Raw genomic sequence first — 26328 nt, 5'->3', positions numbered from 1 at the left:
GAAGTCTCCCCTCCACAAGAGGAGGGGGGGAATAGACACAGGAGCGACCGCGCTCCCCTGTGGCTGAGAGGCGATGGCCGCCGCTGGGAGAGCCGCCGCTGTGAGGATTTTCCCCCGCCGTCACGGCGGGGGGAGGAGCCTCGCCGCGAAGGCCACCGCCGCGACCATGCTTCCCCACACCGCCATCGCGACTATTCCCCGCCCCCACGCCCGGATGACTATTCCCCGCCCACAGGGCGGCGGGCAGACGACCGCTGGGGCAACGAACGCCACACGGAACGCCATCGCGACTATTCTCCGCCACGACGCCATGGCGGCCACCGCCGTGACGAGTTTCCCCCGCCGTCAAGGCGCAGGGAGGAGCCTCACTATGGTGAACGCCACCGCGACTATTCCCCGCCACAACACCATGGCGGTCGCCGTCGTGACGACTTTTCCCCGCCGTCAAGGCGCAGGGAGGAGCCCCACTATGGTGAACGCCATCGTGACTATTCTCCGCCACGACGCTACGACGACCGCTATGACCCCCCACAACGCAAGAGCGAGGGGGGACATCGCTATGTTGACCGCCGTCGTGCCTACTCTCCGCCATGTCGCCAAGATGACCGTCGCCGCGACGATCACCAGGAGACTAGGAGAAGCGAGCGTGACTACCGCGACGACTCCCCACCACGCACGCGCGAGGGGGGGCGCCGCCGCGATGATCACAATCGTGACAACACGCCGCCGCCACGCCATGATGACCGCCATCACCGCGACCCCTCATCGGCGCTCGAGCGCGAAGGGGGGCAGCACCGCGATGATCGCTACATCGACTCCTTCCCTCCCCCGGGATGGGAGGAAGGACGTTGCCATGGTCGAGGCGACGCCCACCCCTTTCTGGATTGGGGGGGGCGCGGCCCGGAGCAGGACGACCTCAGTGACTCACCGTCATCCGACTCTGAGGATCTGCTCACCACGCGGGAAAGGGACGTCCGCGACCGACGGATCGAGTCCTTCGCCAAGGACATAGAACGCTTTGACCCGACTAACCGTGCCTCTAACGTCGACCGTTACATACGGGAGGTCAATCGCTCTCTCACCAATCTGGAGCGACCCACTACACGCGAGAAGCTCTGGCTGGTCTGGAAGACCACCACGAGCACAGCCCGCGATTTCATAGACGTACTTCCCAGTCGGACTCAAAAGAGCTACCGACTCGTCTGCCAGGCCCTCCGACAGGAGTACCGTCAGTATTCCTGCCCGATGCTCGCGAGACGGGCCGCTGAAGCTATCAAGCAGAGAGTAGACGAGGACCCCAGAGAGTACCACAGGCGCCTGTCAGCAGCCTACTTTCAGGGTAGAGGCCCCCCCACCGGCGGTGGGGAGGGAGATGAGGAGTTCATCCGCACGTACATGTCTAACCTGCACGAGAGCATAAGATCCAATGTGGAGACACACTGTAGGCACCACCAAGCCACGCTGAGCTATACGCGACAGTATGCACAGCTGGCATGGGAAGCACGCCCCCGGGTAGCCAAGAAACACACAGAGGGCTCCCAAGTTTACGGGGTAGAGCCCGACTCGGATGAGGAGGAGGCCCAGGGGAGGGAAGTCTACCGAGTAGAGAACCCAGTAGCTGACAGTCCAGCCCTAGAGGGCGACAAAGTGCCCCAAGTCAGAGCACCAGCTGTTCCCCGGCCACCGTGGCCCCACGCACCCAGCCACCAGCCCGACAGGCCGGTAAGCTCCAGGGGCGGGGGCAAAGGGGGAGAAAACCCCCAGGGACGGCCCTGGCAGAACCAGGAGCCGGCCCGAAATCCTCATGGTAGCTTCTACCATCCAAGTCAGGGACGGTCCTGGCAGAGCCAAGACCAGGACCCACGCCCGTCAGGTAACTTCCAAGGCCAAACCCAGGAAAAGCCATGGAAGAAACCACGTAAACCCAAGAAGAAGAAGAAGTCAGGGAGTGGCACAGACGGTAGGGACAGGCGAACAACCGCGGAAGACCAGTCGACCCGAGACGCGCTGAACGCTTTAGCTGACACAGTAAAAATGCTCTTTGATAAAGACAAACCAGGTGGCTCCCCGCCGGAGCCAGACAAAACCCCGGTCGCATGACTCGGGGGGGAACCTCCGCCACCTGCCAAAGTTCGCTTTGTCAACAGGCGGAGGGGACCCCGAAGAACCAGATCCCTTCCTAAGTCTCCTTCTCAGGCTTCACCAAACCGTCCTACTCTAACTTTCATGGGCAACCTTGTCCGCAAGGGCAACGCCCATCACATCTACACCCCAGTGGTGGTAGGGGGGTGCACTCGCACCCTCGCCTTAGTGGACACAGGAGCCTCCATCAGCTTGATGAGTGCCAACACCTTCGAGAAGGTCTGCAAAGCCATGCACACCACCAATAGGCCACTTCGGATCGAGCCTTGTGATTTTAGCATCACCAGCTACACGCAAGACCGAACCCCCATTGCTGAGCGTGCTCTGCTGGACATCACCTTCCAGGGGATGACTATACGCCACCCCATTCACATCAGCCCTCTCGATACCGAACCGCTTCTCATTGGCCAGGATCTCCTGGACCGGCTAGTCCCAATCATCGACTGCTCCAGCAATCGCATTTGGGCTCAGGTTCAAACGCCAAAGCCATGGGCGTCACCTGGCCGCCAGCCTAGCACAGACAGACAAGTCGCTGTCATCAAGGAAGCTGGCACATCGCTGCCGGCACGCAACGTTTCCACCGCTAGCCCCGAGCTGTACCGCCGCCTGTGCAAACAGGAGCGACTGCTCCCCGCATTCTCCGCAAACGAAACCCGCGCGTCAGTTCCCGCTCGAACCGCGAAGGTTCCCGTACGCCTGGCCATCAGCCCGGGACAGAAACTGCCCGGCAGGCAGGCATTCTCCCAGCCGTTGCCCCGGCACAGAGAACAAAACATGACGATGCGCGGCACTCCTTTCTTTAAGTTGGACAATCGTTCAACCAACACTCTGGTGCAGAACCCGACGCATGCACCTGACCCAGCGCTGATGCGGCAGCCACTGGGAGTGTCAGTTAACAGCTTGTACACACCTCCAAAGGGGGGGGGGGCAAGCCCCACCACAGAGGTAGTGAACAAGACTTAGTAGGGTAGCCAGGATAGGTGCATGTCCACTCACTCCGCCAGTATGCACTAACCACTAACCTAGGCTACATAGAGCCCTACTGCCAGTAACTCAGAATCAACCTCCATGCCTTACAGACTCTAACCAGCATAGTACGAGAGGACAAGACCTATGTGCACGCGACCAGAGACTTGACACAAGACCTTACAGGGAGATATCCTCCTCAGTCACCAGTCTGAGTGGGGGTAACATACCCCCCTACCTAGTCTCCCTATCTCTGGTTGAACAAATCTTAAAATCTGCCACGACCACCGTGGCCTAGCCCTCTCAGGTACACTTGGCATATAGTCTTGGCAGTGCAATACCAATTTTCATAGATCCACAGCATCTAGAAATAGGATTCCTTGTCAACCTACCAATCATTGAACCGCAGAACATGTAGGCTAAAACACTGTCACACAACCGCTATGACACGGTCACTAAACTGAGCCTATGAATCAGACGGTCTTCTACACGGTCCCCCGAGGGACCAAACTAGTCTAGTTCAGCCCCAAGGCAACTGGACCCCCATTCACCAAAACATGTAACCAGGTCATTACACTACCTCACACTCCTTCTCTCCCTTCCCCTTATGCAAATCGTGTAAAAACGAAGAGCTAAGCGACCAAGACAGAGAACCGGGCCCAGGCCCTGCCTAAGAAACTTGAAGTATGACAATCTGAATGTATTGCTTCGTGTGATGTAGACTAGTATGACAATCTGAATGTATTGTTTGTGTGATATAGTATAGGATGACAATCTGAATGTATTGTTTGTGTGATATAGAATGATAGAATAACTTGAGAAAAGTCCTGCCCGGACACAGGTGATCTGCCCGGACTTGAGCCCACATAGGACCACATAGCGTAGGACCTAACGAACTTGCTCCTTTCAGCCTCACGGACTAGGCAACCAATGGGTCGCCACCCGCAGGCCGCATGGCCCTGGAGATGCTTTAAAGACTGTGCCAGAACACACCCTTTCAACCATCGGGGGGATGTTGGGCCAGACATATTGGAGTATTGATATTGATATTGAATTAATATTGATATTGAGTTAACAGTGATATTGAATGAAAGACATGTTGCTCGAACACTGATATTGAATGAGAGACATGTTGTTGAATACTGGCTGGTCCTAGTGGAAACAGTGGGAGCACCCAACCCCCACATACCTGGCCATTTGGGGCAATTTGAATACCACACCCGTGACAAAAACCACAGGGATGCGAGCCGATTCCTTTGTCCCACAGCAGCGAGATAAGGGGAACCAATCGGTGTGCCTAAACCACAGCAAAGACACGCCCTGCACCCCAAAACATATACAGGTTTGAAACCTGAAAACGTCAGTTCCTAAGCAGCCTAGCTGCAGACAGGTCCTCCTCTGAGAAGTTCTAAGTGACTAATCGTCGCGACAGGACGTGCGTTTGTATCCCGAGACAAACCGCCCTTCCCCCCTGCCCGGACCCGAGCAGCCAAGGCCGCAACCAGGCCGACGACCTCCACGTCAGAGCTAAGCCAGCTCTGATATCCTGAAACCGACCCGCATCGCCTGAGTGCCCTCAACCCGAAGAAGCGAGCTGTGAGGTTCCCCCTTTCCTCCACTGAGACGACAGCAGATGCAAGAACCCAGCGTGGCCAGCTGAGATCGACTGCCTATTCTCAAACCCCCGCTCCTTCCTCCACGTCTTCCTCTTCGAGATAAGCGGCCGCCCGCTCCACGAGCACCCCTCCTCCCCGCTGGAGGAACCTTGCGAGTCCGACCGCAACAAACCTGCATCCGCGTTTGCAGAGCTGAACGAACAAGCCAAGTAAGCTGACTGAATTGATCACTCAAGTCCGGGCTTAGAACTGTTAGAGTTAGATGATATATATATCTTTAGATATACATGATTGACTGATATGATACTGTGAATGAATCTGTGACTGTTTATATCTGACTGTGACTGTGGGTTATACATGCATTACTGAATCCGAGTGTTTAGACGCTAGCCAGTTACTTCTTCACCGATCCACGGAGTGGATCTAATATAGCCAACGAGCTGAGAGGAACTTGTTTCGCCAATTCAAAGTCGATTAACTAATCGTGGCGAAGTAAGAGCCTCACGGCCCTGTTTTTCATCTAGACGGTGTTATTTCTCACTCACGGGCACGTGCGCAAGCGCGTGAACGGACCCTTCCTTGCTAAATACTCACACACATAGCTATTAGTCGGCTAACCGCCATTTTGTGCCGAGAACACATTCCCTTAGTCTCCATCTTGGGCCGATCGCCATTTTGGCCCGAAAGCACACCCCCGTAGCCTCCATTTTGTGTCTAGTCGGTCCTTCCGGGTCGGCCATTTTGAGAACAGACCCCTCACTCACACACACACACCCACACACACACACACTCTGCCTCCCTCTAGTGTTCATCCGGTGCTTTACACTTTTGATGCAGATAAATACCCCTACCTCACATTTACCGACCATGCATTGAAATGTTTAGAATGTAACTCAGTTACAACCTGAATTTACTGACTGTATTGCCAATCCCTCTCTTTTATTTTATATATAATAAATATTGTCAACTTTTATTAGAATTCAACTGTTTCAGAGTGATTTTGTGGAATTGTGGTAAACTATTGTCTAAGGTGTAAGAACTCTCCCCTTTCAGATTAGACTGAAGGTGATTCAGATTAGGTCCGGTGATTAAGCCGGTGGTGCCCCTAGGTTAATCCTTATCAAGGATTACATATTTGATTTTAATAATTTTATGAAATATTAATAATTTTCGGATTATTAATATTTTATTTTACCTAACTAAATTCACCCAAATAACGAGCACAACACTAACCAAACTAACTAATTCATAACTAACTATGAAAAGTTGATTGTTATAACCAAAGTTATTGGACAAATAGTCGTGGAGAGGACCGAATCCAGGGCAGGTAATATTGAAGAGGAATCAATTTAAAAGGGTGAGATGAATCATTCTTTATCATAATGTCAAATGAACGGAAATGAGAACCTGTGTTTGTGTGTTGCCATGTAAATAAGTTGTTAGAATAGCAATTTAAGTGATCATTTCAATGTGGTGTGCATTGTAAGTTGAAATGAGAATGTGTTTATAGTTTCCATGTTGGTGTCGCTTTGGATAAAAGCGTCTGCCAAATGACGTAATGTAATGTAATGTGTGGAAATTTCATCACCAGTTGGGTGTACAAGTTTACCTAAAGTGGTATTAAACTGATCTTTAAAAAGTATTATCTTTAATTGGTTATATCCGTAGAGTGCAAACACCCTTTTAGCCCTGTGCAAACTCAATATTATTTACAGGCAATCAGATTGTAATTGAAAGTTGATATTAGGTTTGTTTGCATTGCAGACTTGCTAACCACACGGAGGACTGATGGGGATCGTCTTGCTCCGTTCGGCTACACGCGACGGGAGGAAAGAACACAGGATCACACATTGGAGTGCTGAGACACAAACAGGTGTAACGTTCTTATTGTACATATATTAGAAATTAGTGTGTGCATTATGGAATAGGAGGAAAATTGAGTTCTTATCTCTTTTACGAAGGAGAACGGACTTTAAGTGAAATACCAGTGTAATCTATTGAAGCTGAACAGGAATACTGCACTAAGATATATACATATTTTCATAACAGGGGACACAGACAGAGACCATTAGAGGGAGCTGCGGCCAGGAAGTCATCGGATTGTCATCATCGGGTGCCTGCTGAGTGATCGTCCAGGAGAGGGGCCATGAGGGAACATCAACTACACGCAACCGAATCGAGGATGCATTGGCCAACACGACGGTGATGAAAGAGAGGAGCAGTGTCACTTGAGCTGAAGAATCATGTGACCACCGTTGTCATCATCCTGACCCTAACGAGATCACATCATACTGGCTCTCACTTTTCACTCCAAAGAGCAAACAGAGAGATGATGAACCAGCGCTCATGTTCGAGACTTCCAACTGTGTCATAAATGTCACATCAGGGCTCTGCTGTCCTTGTGTGCGCCTGGCTGAATCACAGGAGTTGTTCTGTGTACTCTGGTAATGGTGAGACCCAAAACGTACTCCTTCAATAAGAGCTGCACGCTTCTCCGTGTCATTATGCGCCTGGACCAGGGAAGGTCCGAAGGACTCAAGCGGCTATCTGTGAATGAATCGGAATTGTATATAGGAGAAGAAGAAGAGTTCCACAGGAAAAACATGTGGAAGCCAGAGGACAAGACACTAATATTTTATAATATGATAGAAATAGTAGAAGAATAGTGGGATTATTGAAGAGCGTTCCCAGTATGAAGCAATGTTGTTGTTACATCAAATTTGACAGTTGTCTGTTATTATGAAGGCAGTGAACTAAACATCTGTAAAGCTAGAGGAACCTAATGACATCCCTTATACCGTATATGATTAATGCAAGACTATAGGTAAGAAAGTAGACATTCATATAATTATTACACATTCCTTTTGATAGCATTACAGTGAGATTCAAATAACTCCAGTAAGAGGAAAATACTGCTTTAAACGAGTTCATTGTCTTTGTTGTGGTTGTAATGCTAATTACTATTTGAAGGAAACATTTGTCACCCTGGAAAGGTATGGCCACCTCATCCATAGTTCATCTTTTTGTCACAACTATTGAGTTAGTAACTAGAATATAAGTATGTGTTTGGTGGGGAATTAAATATTGTGTCCTAGACAACAGTAAATGATAAATGTGGAGCTTGGGGAGAAGCAAGAAGGTGAATGTCATCAGATTATTTTGTTTTGTTGTACTTTAGGCTGGTGATAAATTGGTGTGCATTTTGCATACTAATGTTTCAGTAATTGTTATTGGTTACATTAGATTGTAGACCATTTTTAATTGGTCGGGTCATGTATTTGGTATATTTACAACAGATGAAAGTAATTATACGTGACAGTAACTAGCTGGTTATAGATGACTAGCCTTGGGAAATATTTCTGTATGATTATTTTGATTATTTTCATGATTTTCTATTCTATTTTATTTTATTTTATTGTATTTTATTTTATGTTTCATTTCTGTCATATAACCTAGTGTATATTGTAGATTAGTTGTTATGTTGGAGAGTCAATCACCCTAGGGAGTGTTAGAATTGCACCACGAGGTACATTTAGGACGAACCATGTCTTGTAGGCTCGCCAAGTATTTTTCCCTAGATTGGGGTTTTTCCCTACAAGTTCATGATTAGATTAGTTAAAATACCTATTTGCGTCTTTTTACCTCACCCTAGTAAGAAAGAGGGGAGGGTATTTGGCCGAATATGGCACCTTGATTTGTGACGTCTGATGTGGGACAATAGGGCGAGAGGGTAGAGGTTATAAATCTTGGTATTTATAACAGAGTCTTTCCAAGCTAATTGGAGCTTGGGCATCAGGCCTCATGAATTAAGTCGGAAGAATAGCTAGGCTTCATATCAGATTAAATGTTACATTATGCAGAAAAATGTAACTACAATGTGGTGATTGATTTTCATAGAGAGGAATGATCAGAAGTGGGATCTTGACGGACTAAAGCAAGTGGACTTTCAACTGATGAGACTTGTGACTTGTGACTTAAATTAACTTACTGGTAAGATGTGCAGAAACTGAGATTTGTATTTGACATAGGTTAATATAAAGTTATTAGGAAGCTTTGGGACAGCCAAGCACTTCTCACTTATGAAATACATTACTATAATAGCTATGAACCTGGAGGGTTGCATAGAGACCTTTGTAATACCATATTTCATTGAGAAGTGCATCGTTGTGTCAGTCAAAAATAATGTTCAGGTAACCAAAGGATTTGACAGGAAGTAGACCTGAGACTGAAACTGTACAGTAACCATTGGAGAATGACTTAAGCTTAGAATAGGAATTAGTGACACTTTAAGGTGCAACTGGACTACATTTGAACTACCGTATACAATGACTTAGTCCCAACTCTGATCAATAAATTAGATGTAGAGGATTTCATCCAATACACAACTGTTAGCTATAGGTTTCAATAGGTACAAATACACTTTTTGTACTAGGTAGCAGGAGGAGGGTCAGCTATCTTCCATTCTTTGTATATATCACTGTATTAGTGAATAATAAGTTTCCAATGTATTAATTGTTTTATTAACTGTGTAATGTAATTTTGAAAATAATGTTCTGATGAACAAGAGGGAGGAATTGTCGTAAGATAATCCAAAATTAAGGTAGAAGGAGTGGTTTAGTACACTCCTCCTTTGTATGTTAATATAGTCTCCACCTCCTTTGTCTTGTCTTTAAATAGAGTGATGACCCTTGTGACTGGAAGTATTACAGCTACAAGATATGAGATGTAGAAGGATGCTTCCATGCGCATGTTTCAGTAATAAATCATGGATTCTTTTAAGCAAATAGAGTTGGTTATTTAGTAAGTAGGAAAATTCTTATGACAAAAGTCAGGGCAACACAGAGGGTAAAGCCACAAACTGCCCCAAAGTCAGGGCAACACAGAGGGTAAAGCCACAAACTGCCCCAAATTCAGGGCAACACAGAGGGTAAAGCCACAAACTGCCCCAAAGTCAGGGCAACACGGAGGGTAAAGCCACAAACTGCCCCAAAGTCAGGGCAACACGGAGGGTAAAGGAGAGAATGAAGAACGGAGTCAGAGGAAGATGAAGACAGCTAGATGGACAGAAGGGAGAAGGAGGGAGGCTGTGGAGGAGTGAAGGAAAGATGTGAGGGTAGCAGGTATGAGTCACCAGAGATGGGAAGTAAGTAACTAAGTACAAATACTTTCACTCCCATTTTTTCAGGTATCTATACTTTACTGAGTAGCCTACTTATTTTTCTGATAAATCTTTACTTTTACTCCCTACATTTTAACACAAATATTTGTATTTTCTACTCACATTTCTAAAACAGGCTAGACTTTAGTTTTAATGCACCACAGACAAAAACGAGGTAATGTTGTTTGTCTGTCTCTCTCGTCTCTCGCTCACCCAGCTTTCATGCATTAGTGTATGTGCACCTTTTTGTGGAAAAACCATATCACACAAATTATTGATCAAAGTATAATCTTTATATTATATCATAATAATCATCATCATAAAAGTAAGTGGGCACTGTTTGTTAAATTTTTTGTCCGACATATGTGACATCATCAGACATCATCAGTGACATGTAATTTTATACTTTATTACATTTCAGAGCCTCTACTTTTTTAACGTTTACTTGAGTAAACAAGTTGAATGAGTAATTCTCCTCTTACCAGTCTTTTTTTACACAAGCAACTGTACTTCTGCTTAAGACAGTAAAGAATGTGCTATCTCTGTGAGTCTATCTCTCTCTCTCACACACACACACACACACACACACACACACACACACACACACACACACACACACACACACACACACACACACACACACACACACACACACACACACACACACACAGCTTGGCCTCACCAGCAGGTTCTCTGGCTTGATGTCTCTGTGGACGATGTTGTGGCTGTGGAGGTATTTGATGGCGTTGGCCAGGTTGTAGAGCATGCCGCTGGCGTCCCTCTCTGTGTACCTGCTGGTGGAAGTGATGGCGTCGAACAGATCTCCCCCCTGCAAAGAGAGGCCATGATGGCATGAAGGTGGGAGGTGTCAATATTGTCACTCTGACACAGGAGAGGGCCACCCGTTTGTTTTCACACACAGAACCCCCAAGAACAGCGTCACTGTTTTCTCCACTGAAAAACAGTCTGGAGCTAAAAAGTTGATTTCGTATTTAGCAGGTTCTCGTCTCGTCAGCTGCTGCGAGGGGCGGCGGGTAAACTGTGTCCTCCTTTCTCACCTTTCTGTCTCTTTACTTTGCCCTCTCTCATGCACGTAATATCTTTATTTTTATTATTTTTATTGTTTTAACCTGCAGTGCATGGCAGCGTGCATAAATAAATAGATGAATATCGATCATGGTATCGGTACGTAGGGCATATTATAAGCTTGTCAATTTAATAGAGTTCCAGAAATCAACCCACGATGGTTCATCCTCATCCTATCAAGCATTAACTCAGAGGGAGGCTGTTTTTGTCATTGCATTGGGCCGTTCTGCTAACTCTGGCATTTTTAGTATTTCCCAATATCTAATTATTATTCTGGCGGCAGTAGGTTGTATACCATAATTCACATTTGACATTCTTTGTATTTGTGTTCTATCAGCTCATAAACATAACCTCGGATCCACCTCTTATCCCTCCCCTCTCTCTCTCTCTCTCAAACATGCGCACGCACGCATGCGCACGCACACACACACACACACACACACACACACACACACACACACACACACACACGCACACACACACACACACACACACACACACACGCACGCACGCACGCATGCGCACGCACACACACACACACACACACACACAGCACTTCCCTCCCCGAGTGGAAGTGGAGCAGAGGCTTAAAATAGGGCTCTATCTCTCCGCACAAAATCAGACACTCAGACAGACTTCGGACTAACACAGCGACACTCATTAAAATATGAAAAGCTGTCAGATGCCACAGCTCTAAGCAGCCATCTGCACCCCTCTACCTACCTACAGTACCTACCTACTTACCGACTGCAGCTTTCTACCCCTCAGCCTCTCTCTCTGCTCTGACCCAGAGTTACCTTTGCCTCCGCCTTTCAACACATCCATCTTACTCTCTGTCCCTCTCATGCATCGCTGGCTCACTTGTGTTGTTCCGTTTACATCTGATTCATTCACAGTTTGGCCTTTGTGGCCTTCTCTCTCCTCCTACTTCAGCTGCACTCACACATACACGGCATTCTCCCACAGACTGTCTGGTATCTATATTGTGTAGTGGCCTACTCTACGCTACGCCACACAACACATTAACAGACTGTCTGGTATCTATATTCTGTAGTAGCCTACTCTACCCTACGCCACACAACACACTAACAGATTGTCTGGCATCTATATTGTGTAGTAGCCTACTACTCTACGCTACGCCACACAACACACTAACAGACTGTCTGGCTTCTATATTGTGTAGTAGCCTACCCTACACTACGCCACACAACACACTAACAGACTGTCTGGCATCTATATTGTGTAGTAGCCTACTCTACATTACGCCACACAACACACTAACAGATTGTCTGGCAGCTATATTGTGTAGTAGCCTACTACTCTACCCTACGCCACACAACACACTAACAGACTGTCTGGCATCTATATTGTGTAGTAGCCTACTCTACACTACGCCACACAACACACTAACAGACTGTCTGGCATCTATATTGTGTAGTAGCCTACTCTACTCTACGCCACACAACACACTAACAGATTGTCTGGCATCTATATTGTGTAGTAGCCTACTCTACCCTACACCACACAACACACTAACAGACTGTCTGGCATCTATATTGTGTAGTAGCCTACTCTACCCTACGCCACACAACACACTAACAGATTGTCTGGCAGCTATATTGTGTAGTAGCCTACTCTACCCTACACCACACAACACACTAACAGACTGTCTGGCATCTATATTGTGTAGTAGCCTACTCTACCCTCAGAGCCAGATTAACACCCCCAGGGGCCCTGGGCATTGAAGCTCCCAGGGGCCCACCTACCCATCGTCCGGATGTTTGGATGTTTTTTTGCCATATTTAGAGGAATATCTCATTTTAAATTAACATTAGTATTATACTGTTATGTCATTATTCAGTTTCTGAGATTCAGTTTCTCACTCACTCATAGGTGATTCTAGGGTTTGCAAACAGGTAGCACCAGCAGGATAAAAAATATTAGTCTGACTGGGGGGTTTCTAGGGGGGGCCGTGCCCCCCCTGGACAAAGAAATTTTGTACATTTTAAAGTAAAATGCATGAATCTGATGCACTCTGAGAGCAAAAGGAAGAGGCTAATCTTCACATTAATATCCTCTTCACTGTGCTGTGGCTTTACAATGATGAAAAAATAATTGACATTACATTTCCAATACAAAACAGCAGAGGGTGCCGCATCACCACAAGCACCCCCACTTCCCGCGCCCCTGGTCACCACTTGCCCACAGGCATCCAATAAGACTAAATCATCAGACTTAATCTTCAGATTCAGATTCAGATTCAGATTCATTTATTTAAAGAATGGGACTTTACACATTAATGAACAGTACAGCCGTACAGTAAATATGCCAGGTTGTAGCCCAAGGGCTAGTTTCCACCTGTAGTCCCATCTTCTTGGAAACACATTTTATTTTGTCCTGATTGGTCTTAGATTTGTGTCATAGTTCTGTGGAGCCCAACATGAGCCCGACCAAAAAAAAAAAAAAACCCCGGTTAATTAATGGTTAGTCCGGCCTTGTCTACCCTACACCACACAACACACTAACAGACTGTCTGGCATCTATATTGTGTAGTAGCCTACTCTACCCTACACCACACAACACACTAACAGACTGTCTGGCATCTATATTGTGTAGTAGCCTACTCTACACTACACTACACAACACACTAACAGACTGTCTGGCATCTATATTGTGTAGTAGCCTACTCTACACTACACTACACAACACACTAACAGATGGATCACACTCCTGCCTCGTGAATTATGCACACACATTTCTTGAGTCAGAGAGAGAGAATGAGCAATGTGAACACGTGACAATGTGAACACGTGACCATGTGAACACGTGACCATGTGAACACGTGACCATGTGAACACGTGACCGCTCTGGGCCAAAGACAGATTCTCCATCCCATACGGTGTGTGACTGCTTTACAATTCATTACCCGTTGAAAGTTGTGGCTCCACGTACTGGTTGCTCTGTCTGTATCAGTGACTGCGTTTACATGGACTTGAGTATCCTGGTTATGAGGCTTATCCTGGTTTTGATCATATTCGGGGATATGGCATTTACATGGAACACAGAGAAAGCAGGTTATTCATATCCCTGTGTATACATCATAAGTACCGTAAATTCCGGACTATAAGCCGCGGCTTTTTTCCCGTTTTTTGGCCTTTTTTGGCCCCTGCGGCTTATATAACGGTGCGGCTTATCTATGGATTTTTTCAGCAAACGGCCACTCGGGAACCTCCAAAATCTATGGATGTTGGTATGAGGCAGAACGCGAGCCAGACAGACATTACGAGAGCGAGACCCTGATTGGATGATGTTGCAAAAAATGTGCCTCGCGACCTGATTGGAGCACTGTGCCACTACTCTCTCTCAGCCACTACAGTAAAACACCCTCCCTCCTCCCTCGCTCCGGGGGGAAAATGGCAGCGATTGAGCCTGAAAGACAGTCTGAATGAAATTGAATGTAACATTCCCAATTCTATGTATTACATTCTAAAAAACTAACGGCAACATTTTGGAAGGCTAAGCCACACAACTAGCTCGTTGTAATCTAACATCATGCTTCAAAAGATGGAGAACTGGCTGTGTTACGACGATGGCGGCGAGAAGAAGAAGAAAAGAAGGAAATCGAGCAGCAGCACGTAACCTTGGCATCAGGGTGTTGACACAAAGAGCAGACGGCCGAGGTGCCGTTCAGATCCGACTGAAGGCTCAAGTTTGCCAGTGGATCCTGACAGCGTGGAGGAGTGTCAAAACATCCACGATCACCAACGGGTTCCGAAAGGCTGGACTGCTGCGTGATGAAGAGGAGGACGCCGCCACAGCTGAGGGCGTTCAGAGGCTGTTCGATTCCGACAGTGACGAAGAGGAGTTCGTTGGTTTTGAGAGCGACAACGAAGGAGAGAGGAGAGTGGCTGACGAAGCCACCCTGAGCCTGTTCGTTTCCGACACTGAAGATGAGTGGTTTTAGTACGCAGGAAGAAGACGAAGATGAGGATTAATGACTTGACTTTTCTGGTTACAGCCGTGTACTGCACCTTAGCCTAAAAGATGAAGACGAGGATTAATGACTTTTCTGGTAGGCTGATTACCGTATATTTTAAGCAGCCGTGTTACTGCAACTTTAGGCTTACGCGCTTACTGTCGTGTTACAGGCACTTTATTTTGCACTTTAAAAAAAACACATTTAATTTAGCCATTGATATTGCCTCGTCAAGCGCTGTAAGCTTTGTTTTTTGTTATGGTACTACTGTAGGCTATAATGTAGATCAGTGGTTTTCAACCTTTTTCATGCCAAGGACCCCTAAATTTACACAGCACAGTACATGTTCTGTAGCTACTATTGCACTAAATGGTAACACTTGAATACGTTATGCAAATATGCAACTTGTTTTGTTGAAATGTTAATAAATGGGAGCTTCCCCAAACAGCCATCTCTTTCCCGACAATCCCCTCTGTGCACGAACCCTTACATATGGTAATTAAACATCAAAACACCCGCGGCTTATAGTCCGGTGCGGCTTATATATGTAAAAAACAGTCAACTTTGCAGGTGCGGCTTATACACCGGTGCGCCTTATAGTCCGGAATTTACGGTACTATCCCAGTTACTGATTACTGCATGCTATTTGCGCAGGCACCTGTGATCTTTACAATACAAACCAGCGTCATTATTATTATTATTTTTGCTTATATTGGGTGCGTGTGAAGTGACGTCATTCACCTTTTTTGGGCCAAGACTGTGTGGGACTCCCTTGGATTCCGTCTTCATGGTGGTCTGTCCCCGTTTGCACGCTGCTTCTTTCTTTCATTTTTTTCACAACACCTTCGTCCTGTAGTCTGTATACTAGTACAGACCTGAATACAGGTCAGCATTTCTGCTCAGAGTCTTCTCTGACACAGGGGAGAATTGTTGCCAAGAAACTAATCCTGAAGGAATGGAAGTCCCCCTCTTCACCCTCTTTGTAATTGTGACGGATATGACCTCTGTTCTATGGATGGAGAGACTTAGGTTCCTGAGGACCAACTCACAAACCATCCCCACAACAGCCTGTTCTCCCTGCTACCCTCAGGGAGGAGATACAGGGTTCCAAAAACACGCACAAATCGCTTGAGGAACAGTTTCTTCCCGCAGGCCACGAGACTCCTTAATATGCACAAAATAGTGCAGTAGTCGTACCGTACCGTACTGCAGCTGCTACTATTACGGATGCCTAACGTTTAATTGTAAATTGTAATGCTATTTGCACATGTATGTATAAAACGTCGAATTTGGAATGTCTGAACACGTCTAACGTATGCACATGACATGTGCACCTATGTGCAATGAATATGCCACTGTCGTATAAGCCACCGACTTGTCTTATTGCTTATTGATGCCTATTTCTTATTGCCTTATTGCTGTCTTATTGCTTATTGATGCCTATTTCTTATTGCCTATTACTTATTGCCTATTTGTACTATGTCGTAAACGGAGTCCACTGCACAAGAATTTCACACGTGGTACTTGTACCATGGAGTGACAATAAAAAAAAATCTTGAAAATCACTTCAGAAATTCTCTGCTATTTGGGACCTGTTTCTGGCCTACCTCGTTGAGGTTAGGGGCGATGGGTGATTCGCCAGACTGGTTCCTCATGGATCCCCTGTGTGGGATCCCAGACACAATACCTCTTACAAGCTAAGCACCTTACACGACTGGTAGCACGACCTAATATTGAATGTTGATATGGGTTTTGTTTTTGTTTTGTTTGCTTGTTGGTTGTTGTTTTGTTTTTTGTTTTTCCAGTGTCTGAGCCTGGTTGTTTGTCTTGTTCGTATGTTGTTATTTTTTTTTTTTATAAAATATATAAAAAAAAAGAAAAAAAGCCAGCATTTCGATGCTCTCTCCCATCTAAGCTGCCAAGTATTTAATTATTTCATCACCGAAAGACAAAACTCCGCAAAACTCCATTTCCTCATCGCTCCAGAAGTGAGACTTGGCTGAAGGTGGTCTGCTACGGTCCGAAACCAGGATAAGGTGTATACATGCAGCAGTATCCCGGGTTCTTTCGGAGTACTCCAGCTAACATCACCGGGTTTCCCAAAACCGGGAATAAGGGCTTATCCAGTAGCCTGTACTACGAAGCTAGTTTAATGCCTTATCCGAGTAAGTTTGAGTTTAAACCTGGTTTAGCCGTACTACAAAGCAAGTTAACTTTCAATCACCATGGCAACTGACGCTGCAAAGCTAACCTGGTCGCGACCAGGTTAGCTTCAGAGGATAAGATCAAAATCCATGAGAGACCCATATAATCGGCTCTCTGGAGTCACTCACCATTCATAAGATCGCCATATGAAAAATAGATTGCAGTCAACTGAGAATAGAACAAGCAAAACATTCGTGGCTCTGTAGGCTACATAATTAAATTAAGCCTACTTACCACTTTATGTCTTAACAGCTCAACGATGCATGGAGAAATATGATCACTATTAATCACCGCGGCACATATGAACGGACCATCAAATGGAGTGAGGGTGATATTCTCCTACATGCCAGAAAAGCCTATACATATAATATAGATATGGGATAAATATGGGATAGCCCCAATACTAAATATGCAGGCTATTCTTGCATCTTTCAGCTGGAACTGTGTCCTGTAGGCTGTATGCCAATATATGAGCAAAAATAGGCTAGTTTTTATCAATGATAACTATGCCCGCATCGTCTCAATTCAGTTCAGCAGTTTTCTCTTTTATAGTAGGCTATTAGGCTTTATACTAGGCTATTTTATATATGAATTATTCGATCAGTGCAACCACACACATGAGTGATAGAGATCATTATTCATTGAGCATGCGTTTCTAAATCTATGGTCTAAATAGGCTTACAGATTGTGGAAATGTATAGACTGAGATTACACATTTACATTTGTTGCTGCTGTATCAATGCAGCTGTATCAGACAGAAATCGCTGATCAAAGTAAATCAAATGACTGATGTGAATACAAGCTGCTGCTTTAGACAGCCCTTCAGCAGACTATCCAACGCGGATTTTCATTCTGACATTAAATCGCGGATACATTAAATATCCGCTAAAACTCTGATCATGCACTGCGCTTTCATTGAACGAGGAAATGGGTGTGGAAATGGGTGTGGGCGTGGATCAACTCAGCTGTTCATAATGTGATTGGCTAGCGCACCTCTTTCGCGTGGACGCGCGCCTGTGCACGAGCGAAAAACGTGCGCGTGCACAGGCAGATCCCAGCTTAAGTTATCGAGTAGAAAACCAGCGTCGTAGTATCCTTAAACTAGATAGCTTTGATCCTGTTCAGTCAAACCAGATCAAAGTGACAGATCGCGGGTCTGTTAAGACAGCTTCGTAGTACAGGGCTCAGGTTTCTGAAATTGGGATATGATGTTTACATGCGCAAACACAAAAACGGGATACTCCAAAACCCCGACAGTAACCCGGATACTGGATAAGTCCATGTAAATGCAGTGTTGGGATTTATCTACTTTTTGCAGTAACTAATTACTTTTTCAAATTTAGGAACTCAATTGCAATAGAAGGTATGCACACCCACTGGAAGACGCCCCCTCAATCGGGAATGAGTGTCAAAATGAGTGTCAAGTTCCTCCCTGAGCAGCAGGTGTCAGTTATTTAGGCTGATTACTGCATTCAAGCTCAGTCTTGCTGTGACTCAGTGGGCGTGACCCCACAGTGACTTCTGCCTCTGTGACATCACATGAATACCCTCTATTACGGAAATTTAAATGAGCTAGTTACTTTAGGACGTGAAAATAGAGGGAAAACTTCAGAGGATTATCCTGTTTCTGATCCCCAGACCTACTGTAGTCCGGGGAGAAAAGCTGCCTCTCTGCCCGGCAATAATACAGAAGTAACTAGTAACTGTAACTAATTATTAATTTTCAGTTGGCCAATGCTGCTCTGCTCCTCTCTCTCAAATTGGAGATAATGATCATCACCATCATATGTAACCAGAAACAGGCCAACAGAAAGAGATACACAAACACACAAATGCAAAAACTTCTCTCTATCCATTTTCCCAGTCTCTCCGCAGCCAACTCAGTCAGCTTCAGTTGACTCATAAACACATGAACATGATACACACATATTGATAGAACAGAATGCAAACATGGCTACACACCTTGACCAGCTCCATGACCATATAGAGCTCATTGTACGTGTCCACCTCCTCTATGAGAAGGACCACATTGGGGTGCTTGACCCGGCGGAGGATGGTCACCTCATTCTGGATCATGTGCTCCTGGAAAAAGGATGGACAAGGAAAACTGAGTGACTGGAAAGGATGGGGTCATTTTAGATGGAATGTGTGTCTTTCCTTATTTGCACTTGTAGCTTATATGACTGCATGCTGATGAGCATTACTGCAAATGTTTCCATCTGCAATTAAAATGAATAAATTCAGCTACGTTTTGGAGGCAGATGGATGCTCATGAAGAAAAAAAGATATTGTTGCGAAATAATGCTTTTAAAAGCCTTTCTTGAAGAGCATCTATCAGGCTCCAAGACTAGCCGGGTAAAGAAAAAAATCAATTTTATTGATACAAATCGATATTAATTTGAAGGAACTGATTGAATAAATCCCAATATCGATCTTTTAATATAATGCCTTTTCCCGTGGGTGCTTGAAGCTTTAACTCCTTTAGACCTGTGTGGTTTTATTCTTAGTGCAACAAAGTCTGCTAAACAGCTTAAACATTAATATTTGTAATAATGCAGCAGGTTAGAGGGTTCCTTGTACAATTCCCTTTCATACCCAAGCAAAATCGGTAAGTGAAATATTGACATTGAATCGAATTGTATCATATTGAATCAGAAATCAAATCAAATCGGGACCTTGTCTATCTGAATCTTATTGAATCGGGAAATCAGTGGCGATACCCAGCCCTATTTGTTTTGTCCTTATTTCCAGTTCATGCACCTTGGTTTAAAGACAACGTTTTTCTTCTTGCATTGTAATGATCTGCCAGTAGGGGTGCACCGATCGATCGGCACGCAATCTGTATCGGCCGATTTTGACCTCAAATATGCGATCGGCTGATTGCCGATATTTCGGCTGATTGCCGATTAAAAAAAAAAAAAAAAAAAAAAATCGATCTCTGGACATATGAATCGATATCAAAGGATTAAAATTAAAATCGATTAAAAATCGTAGAATCGATTTTTTTAACCCAGCCCTATCACTAATCAGGCTTTCCAACCATATAAAATACAATACCAATTGGTATTATTAAAGGGGAGAAATAATCGACCGAAATAACGTTTCCAAACTTTTTTTGAAGTGTTTATATATCGGTGATCGGTAATCGGTGATCGGTCGATGATCGGTTGGGCAGATATTTCCCATAGGCGATTGGCAATCGGTGATCGGTGGCAAAAAACGTGATCGGTGCACCCCTATCTGCTAGATAATATAAGGCACCTCGTGTGCCAGCTAACTATGAGTTACTTTTAGAGTCATAGTTGGTAGTCCTGTGAATATGCTTTACCTTGCCCCTGCATTTTGCCTTGTTGATGATCTTCAGGGCGTATTCCCGTCCCGTGGAGTGCTCCACACATTCCCGCACTACGGCAAAGTTCCCGTCGCCCAGCATGCGGCCTACCTTGTAGCGGCCTGATATGTAGGACGGCAAAGGAATCTGTGCCGTCTCATCAACTGGAACCTCAGCTATAGGGAGGAAGGGTAGTGGAGGTTAGTGTGGAGGGCCAACGAAACTTGCTCACCTTTTTTTTTTATGAAACTTTAGCTGTCTTTAGCTGTTGTGTGGCAGCAGCTTAAATAGGATAATCCAGTATCCAATGCAATGTCATATTCATGTGGGGAAATTAATTAAATTGACACAGATGATATACATACTTTATTCTCTGTGCTTATATACTATAATGATGGCCCCAGATTACCCAGCTTTTCAGGCTAATATGATTTTATTGATTTTATTTTATTGCCTACATAATACTAAGTAGAATCAGACCTGAATCTGCATTATATCACATTAAATTAGGGTATTTCCTGACAGAATAACTGAATAAAAATGTAACAGGGATTAACACTAGAAAAAACAACTGGGCAGTGTTAGGGCTCTAATGTTTTGGCGGCAAGCGACCCCTGGCAATTTAGCTCTCGGGCCCCCCTGTGGCTGAAAATGGAGGCCAGCACTATTGCCAATTCCTCTCTGCCAGCCATCTTATTTTCTAAACTAGAGGGGCTGTGAACTTTTCAGGATGTGGGTTTTGTTGTGAGAAACTCCCTCAGAATTCAAAAACTAGTTAGGTAAGCTTTGAGTCTACTAGATGTTTCCGTCCACACTCCAATCTGTTTCAATCACTCTTTTTTGGCTCTGGAGATATTTACTCTTGAAACACCAAAAAGCAAGACCGCAACTAGTCTCGGCTCCCTGTCCCTTTCACTGTCAGAAACTGTCTCTTCGAGCCCGGCGAGAACCGCCGGCAGCAGACACGCCTACATTTATTATTAGAATTTTATTTGGTAGCGGCAATGCCATTTATCATAGTCCTAACACAGAGCATGAAGCTGATATGCTCCAAACAAAATTGATAGCTGTGGTTTATTTTACAATCATTTTTCCTACGCGGAAGTGGTCCGCTTGCTACTGTGAAGTGCTGTGAAGTCATCAGCAGGCTCTGTAACGTTAGCCTCGGGAGTCGGGCTTATCGCTGGGGGAAAGACCTCTAGCCGCCGGGGCCGGATGAAACACGTCCTATTAACAGGTTATGTTTGTTTCTAAGTGATTAATATGTTTCTCCGCAAATGCGACAATGTTTTGCGAGACACCGGTTCTGCATGAGAACTGCCCCCAGAAAGCAGGCCTCAGGCCACAGCACTCATGATTGGTTCTCCGATGCAAGGCTTCCAACAGCGCCACCTAACGTTATGCAAAGATTTAAATAGTAATATTCTCAGTCTTACAGTAGTGAAACGGATTAAGACTGAGGGCTGAGTCTAGACCGCAACTTATAATGACACAAAGGCTAAAGTGATTACTGAGAAGTTGTCCGTGTATCACTGCGGCTGTCTCTCCCCTTCAGTCTCTGATGTTGCATCACATGATAGCAGTTACGGTAGAGTTAATCATACTGTAGCGTTCCTGGTATTGAAGAGGCAGAGGCTTCTTGCTGGTACAGGGTTCTTTATTCACAGTTATTCATTTTTCCAACTGTTGGCGGTTGTCACGCTCATAGCTAGCTGCTTCTCTCTAGGCGGTATCCGGAGACTGCCCCCGCATGCTCAGTCTCCCCCGGAAGTCTCCCACAAGCATAGTGTTCCCCCCAGTAACACTCCCCCACATCAGTTCCTATCTGTAGTCGAGACACTTCCATTGCTCACCACTGTATGTGTAACACTGATTCGCTACAATACATAGCGACTCATTTACACAAAACATGTCAGTGAAAATAAAAAGACAAGAGACATATCTGGGCAATTAAATGTATATTTATTACTTTTCACGAATGAATTGTTTGTCACCGGTCGGCTGCATGTGAATCCTCTCTCTCTCTACTGCCCTGCGTGCGCTCAAAAACCGGAACTCCCCAAATGCGGAGTGTACCACTTGGTAGTTTCTGGAGGGGGTTTCCGGGGGGTCAGACCAAGTGTGTAAAGTGGCAGGGGTGTTTCATTGTTGATTTATTGAAACGTTAGAAGAACGAAAGAAGTTGAAAGCAGTGATTATAATCAATTAAATCTAATGTTTTTCTGCAAATAGCATCATTGGGAGGTAGATTCTGGCACTCAATATTAGGGGTGGGCAATATATCAATTGTATATCAATATTGTGATATGAGACTATATGGTCTTAGATGTTGGATATGGTAATATGGTGATACAGCATACATGTTGTCTTTCCCTGGTTTTAAAGGCTGCATTACACTAAGTGAAGTGTAGGCTAGTGACATTTTAAAGTAGAATGTCATAACTCACTCACTTTTTCATGTATGTAAGTCATGGAAATCCATTGGTCAAAATGTGTATGCACCCTGATAGATGACGCTCTGAGGCCTACCAGTAGGCCACAGCCCAGTGGTTGAGAAACATTAAAATACCTAATTTCACCTCCAAAATCAGATGGACTCCTCTACAAAATCACGGCAATCATTCTAGAAGTATTATTTTCTTTAAAATAGAGCTATTCTGGTAATCTGGTGAAAATCTGTATTTTTTCATATCGCAATATATATCGCAGGGGTGGGGAATATCGCAATGTCAGTTTTTTCCAATATCGTGCAGCCCTTCAGCCGGAAGCAAAACTCGCCATCTTCGGCTGCAGTCTTGTCTGAACTTCCTTACAGCTGTGCAACAGTCTCTGACACAGGGGATAACTGTTGCCAAAAAACTAATCCTGAAGGAATGGAAGTCCCCCTCTTCACCCTCTTTTCAATTGTGGCTGATGGATATGACCTCTGTTATACGGATGGAGAGACTTAGGTTCCTGCGGGCCAACTCACTTGGGAAGTTTTCAGCTATTTGGGACCCGTTTCTGGCCTATCTCGCTGAAGTTGGGGGCGACAGGTTACTCGCCTGGCTGGTTTCTCATGGACCCCTTGCATGGGATCCCGGGCATAATATCTTCGACAAACATATAAGCACCTTATGTGACTGGTAGCGCGACGTAACACTGAATGACGACAATATTATGTATGTTTTTTTGCTTGTTTTTTCCACCCTTTCTTTTCTTGTGTCTGAGCCTGTTTGTCTTGTTCATGTTTTGTTTAAAAAAGTTGAAAATAAAATATGGGGGGAAAAAACAGTAGAAAAACCAATGGTTTTTGGGGGTCTATGGCCACCAACCTGTAAAACGAGGAAGGTAAATAAAGTTGTAAACACTATTTCTTTGCACAATCTAACAACACAGTTTTAAACTGGGCCTATATGGAAAAGTCATGGACATTTGGAAAGCTGCTATTGTTAATGTCTAGTGTTAATGCCATTCTGAAAATATATATATTTGTTCATATTGGTGGTTGTTTGCTTCATAGTTTGCTTCATACTTTACACACACAAAAATTACTACTACATCGCTTTTGGAGTTAGAGGGTTTTATGGCATCCTTTATACGAAGGAGGAAAGACAGAGGAGAGAAAAGCTGTGAGATGGTGCTGAACAGGAAATGAGGTGCTGAGGACCGGTTGGGAAAAATTTGCACTGAATCTTTTTTTTCTTCCTATTTTTTGCATGGTATTCATGCACAGTACTATCCTGGCACAGTACATACAGCAGCGGGAGACCGGAGATATGAGAGAGAGAGAGAGGGAGAGACATGCAGAGAGCTATAGCGAGCCAGAGAGAGAGAGAGAGAGAGAGAGAGAGATGCAACAGAGGTTACCAACATGATCCAGACACATGACATTTGCCAAGTGCCCGCATGACGTCCGGGTGACATATTCTTATAACATTAATTCCCCTACCTTCAGGAAGAGGAACAGGCGCGTCCCCATCTTCCACTGAGCTAGAAACTTTAGCGGAAGACAGAGAGGCAGAAGAGCCCTGGGACCCCTGGAGAGAGGGAGTGGGTAGAGAGAGAGGAAGGCAAGAGAAAAAGGGTATACAATTACTGTATTCAGTCCACAGGTTTTTCCCATGGCGCTGGGCCAGCAGGGGGTGAGGGAAAAGGGGCCATAGAGATAAGAAGGTGGTAGAGAGTCAGGATCCGGGGGAGGGTGTAGGGTAGGTGAAGTGGCTCGGGGATATGGGTGGTGGGAGAGGGAAGGGGGCCGTACCTACAGATAGGAAGGTGGTAGAGACGCGGGATTCAAGGGGTGGGTAGGTGGAGTGGCTAGGGGGATATGGGTGGGGGGGAGGGAGCGCAGAGGGAGTAGTGCCGTGGTCTTAAAGGTTTACACTTGTTTTATTGCTCCCTCGTATCCATTTACAAATAGTTAGTTAAATACTTACCGAAAGGGACATGCTGTCACAGATCCTCAAAATGGTGTGTGTGACTGTGTACATGTCTGTCTGTTGTGTGTTGCACTGCTTTACACTGTGGACGTGAGCTGCCAGTTGCTCATGGGAAGAGGCAGAGTGGAGCCACTTAGGCCAGTGAGCAGAATATAAAGTAGTTACTTATTTAGCAAACACCTGCAGTTGGACAGATGATACAATCTCAATATGTTTCCCAACACTTCATATAATTCCTACGTAATTGCTCCCTCCTTTCACAATTCACTCCTCGCTTATACCTTGAATAAAACTGAAGATGTGGGTTTGGTGACATTAATAAAGGTGGATGAATGTTTCATCTTTGCCTTTTCCTTCCTTTTCCTTTCATCTGGCTGGTAAGTAAGAGGTAATTAAGGAGAGGGAGACTGGTGGAGATGTGTCGTTCTAAGACAAACACTCATTACAACCTCTACCTCCCAACCTTCTGTCATTACAACCTCTACCTCCCAACCTTCTGTCATTGCAACCTCTACCTCCTCCCAACCTTCTGTCATTACAACCTCTACCTCCTCCCAACCTTCTGTCATTACAACCTCTACCTTCCAACCTTCTGTCATTACAACCTCTACCTCCTCCCAACCTTCTGTCATTACAACCTCTACCTTCCAACCTTCTGTCATTACAACCTCTACCTCCAAACCTTCTGTCATTACAACCTCTACCTCCCAACCTTCTGTCATTACAACCTCTACATCCCAACCTTCTGTCATTACAACCTCTACCTCCAAACCTTCTGTCATTACAACCTCTACCTCCCAACCTTCTGTCATTACAACCTCTACCTTCCAACCTTCTGTCATTACAACCTCTACCTTCCAACCTTCTGTCATTACAACCTCTACCTTCCAACCTTCTGTCATTACAACCTCTACCTCCTCCCAACCTTCTGTCATTACAACCTCTACCTTCCAACCTTCTGTCATTACAACCTCTACCTCCAAACCTTCTGTCATTACAACCTCTACCTCCCAACCTTCTGTCATTACAACCTCTACCTCCCAACCTTCTGTCATTACAACCTCTACCTTCCAACCTTCTGTCATTACAACCTCTACCTTCCAACATTCTGTCACTACAACCTCTACCTCCCACTCCCAGCCTTCTGTCATTACAACCTCTACCTCCCAACCTTCTGTCATTACAACCTCTACCTCCCAACCTTCTGTCATTACAACCTCTACCTCCCAACCTTCTGTCATTACAACCTCTACCTCCCAACCTTCTGTCATTACAACCTCTACCTCCCAACCTTCTGTCATTACAACCTCTACCTCCCAACCTTCTGTCATTACAACCTCTACCTCCCAACCTTCTGTCATTACAACCTCTACCTCCTCCCAACCTTCTGTCATTATACAACCTGTACCTCCTAAACCTTCTGTCTG

The 26328-nt window shown here is 45.3% G+C and overlaps 1 protein-coding gene across 3 annotated transcripts in view; it reads right to left on the bottom strand.

The window, feature by feature from the left end:
* dclk1a (doublecortin-like kinase 1a) overlaps window positions 1-26328 on the bottom strand; it is a gene marked incomplete at both ends in the record, with an annotated part of 262817 nt that overhangs the window by 76773 nt on the left and 159716 nt on the right. For all 3 annotated transcript variants that reach the window (XM_083642753.1, XM_083642751.1, XM_083642752.1), the window contains 4 exons: window positions 10565-10711; window positions 19112-19231; window positions 20478-20656; window positions 24412-24499. In XM_083642753.1, coding sequence (XP_083498879.1) covers window positions 10565-10711; window positions 19112-19231; window positions 20478-20656; window positions 24412-24499 — 534 coding nt within the window. The remainder of the gene's footprint in view (window positions 1-10564; window positions 10712-19111; window positions 19232-20477; window positions 20657-24411; window positions 24500-26328) is intronic.

The sequence above is a fragment of the Poromitra crassiceps genome (genome assembly GCF_964638095.1).
Source record: "Poromitra crassiceps genome assembly, chromosome: 1".
Taxonomy (NCBI): Eukaryota; Metazoa; Chordata; class Actinopteri; order Beryciformes; family Melamphaidae; genus Poromitra; species Poromitra crassiceps.
Note: the sequence above shows the minus strand (reverse complement) of the source record. Positions and strands in the feature narration are given on the sequence as shown.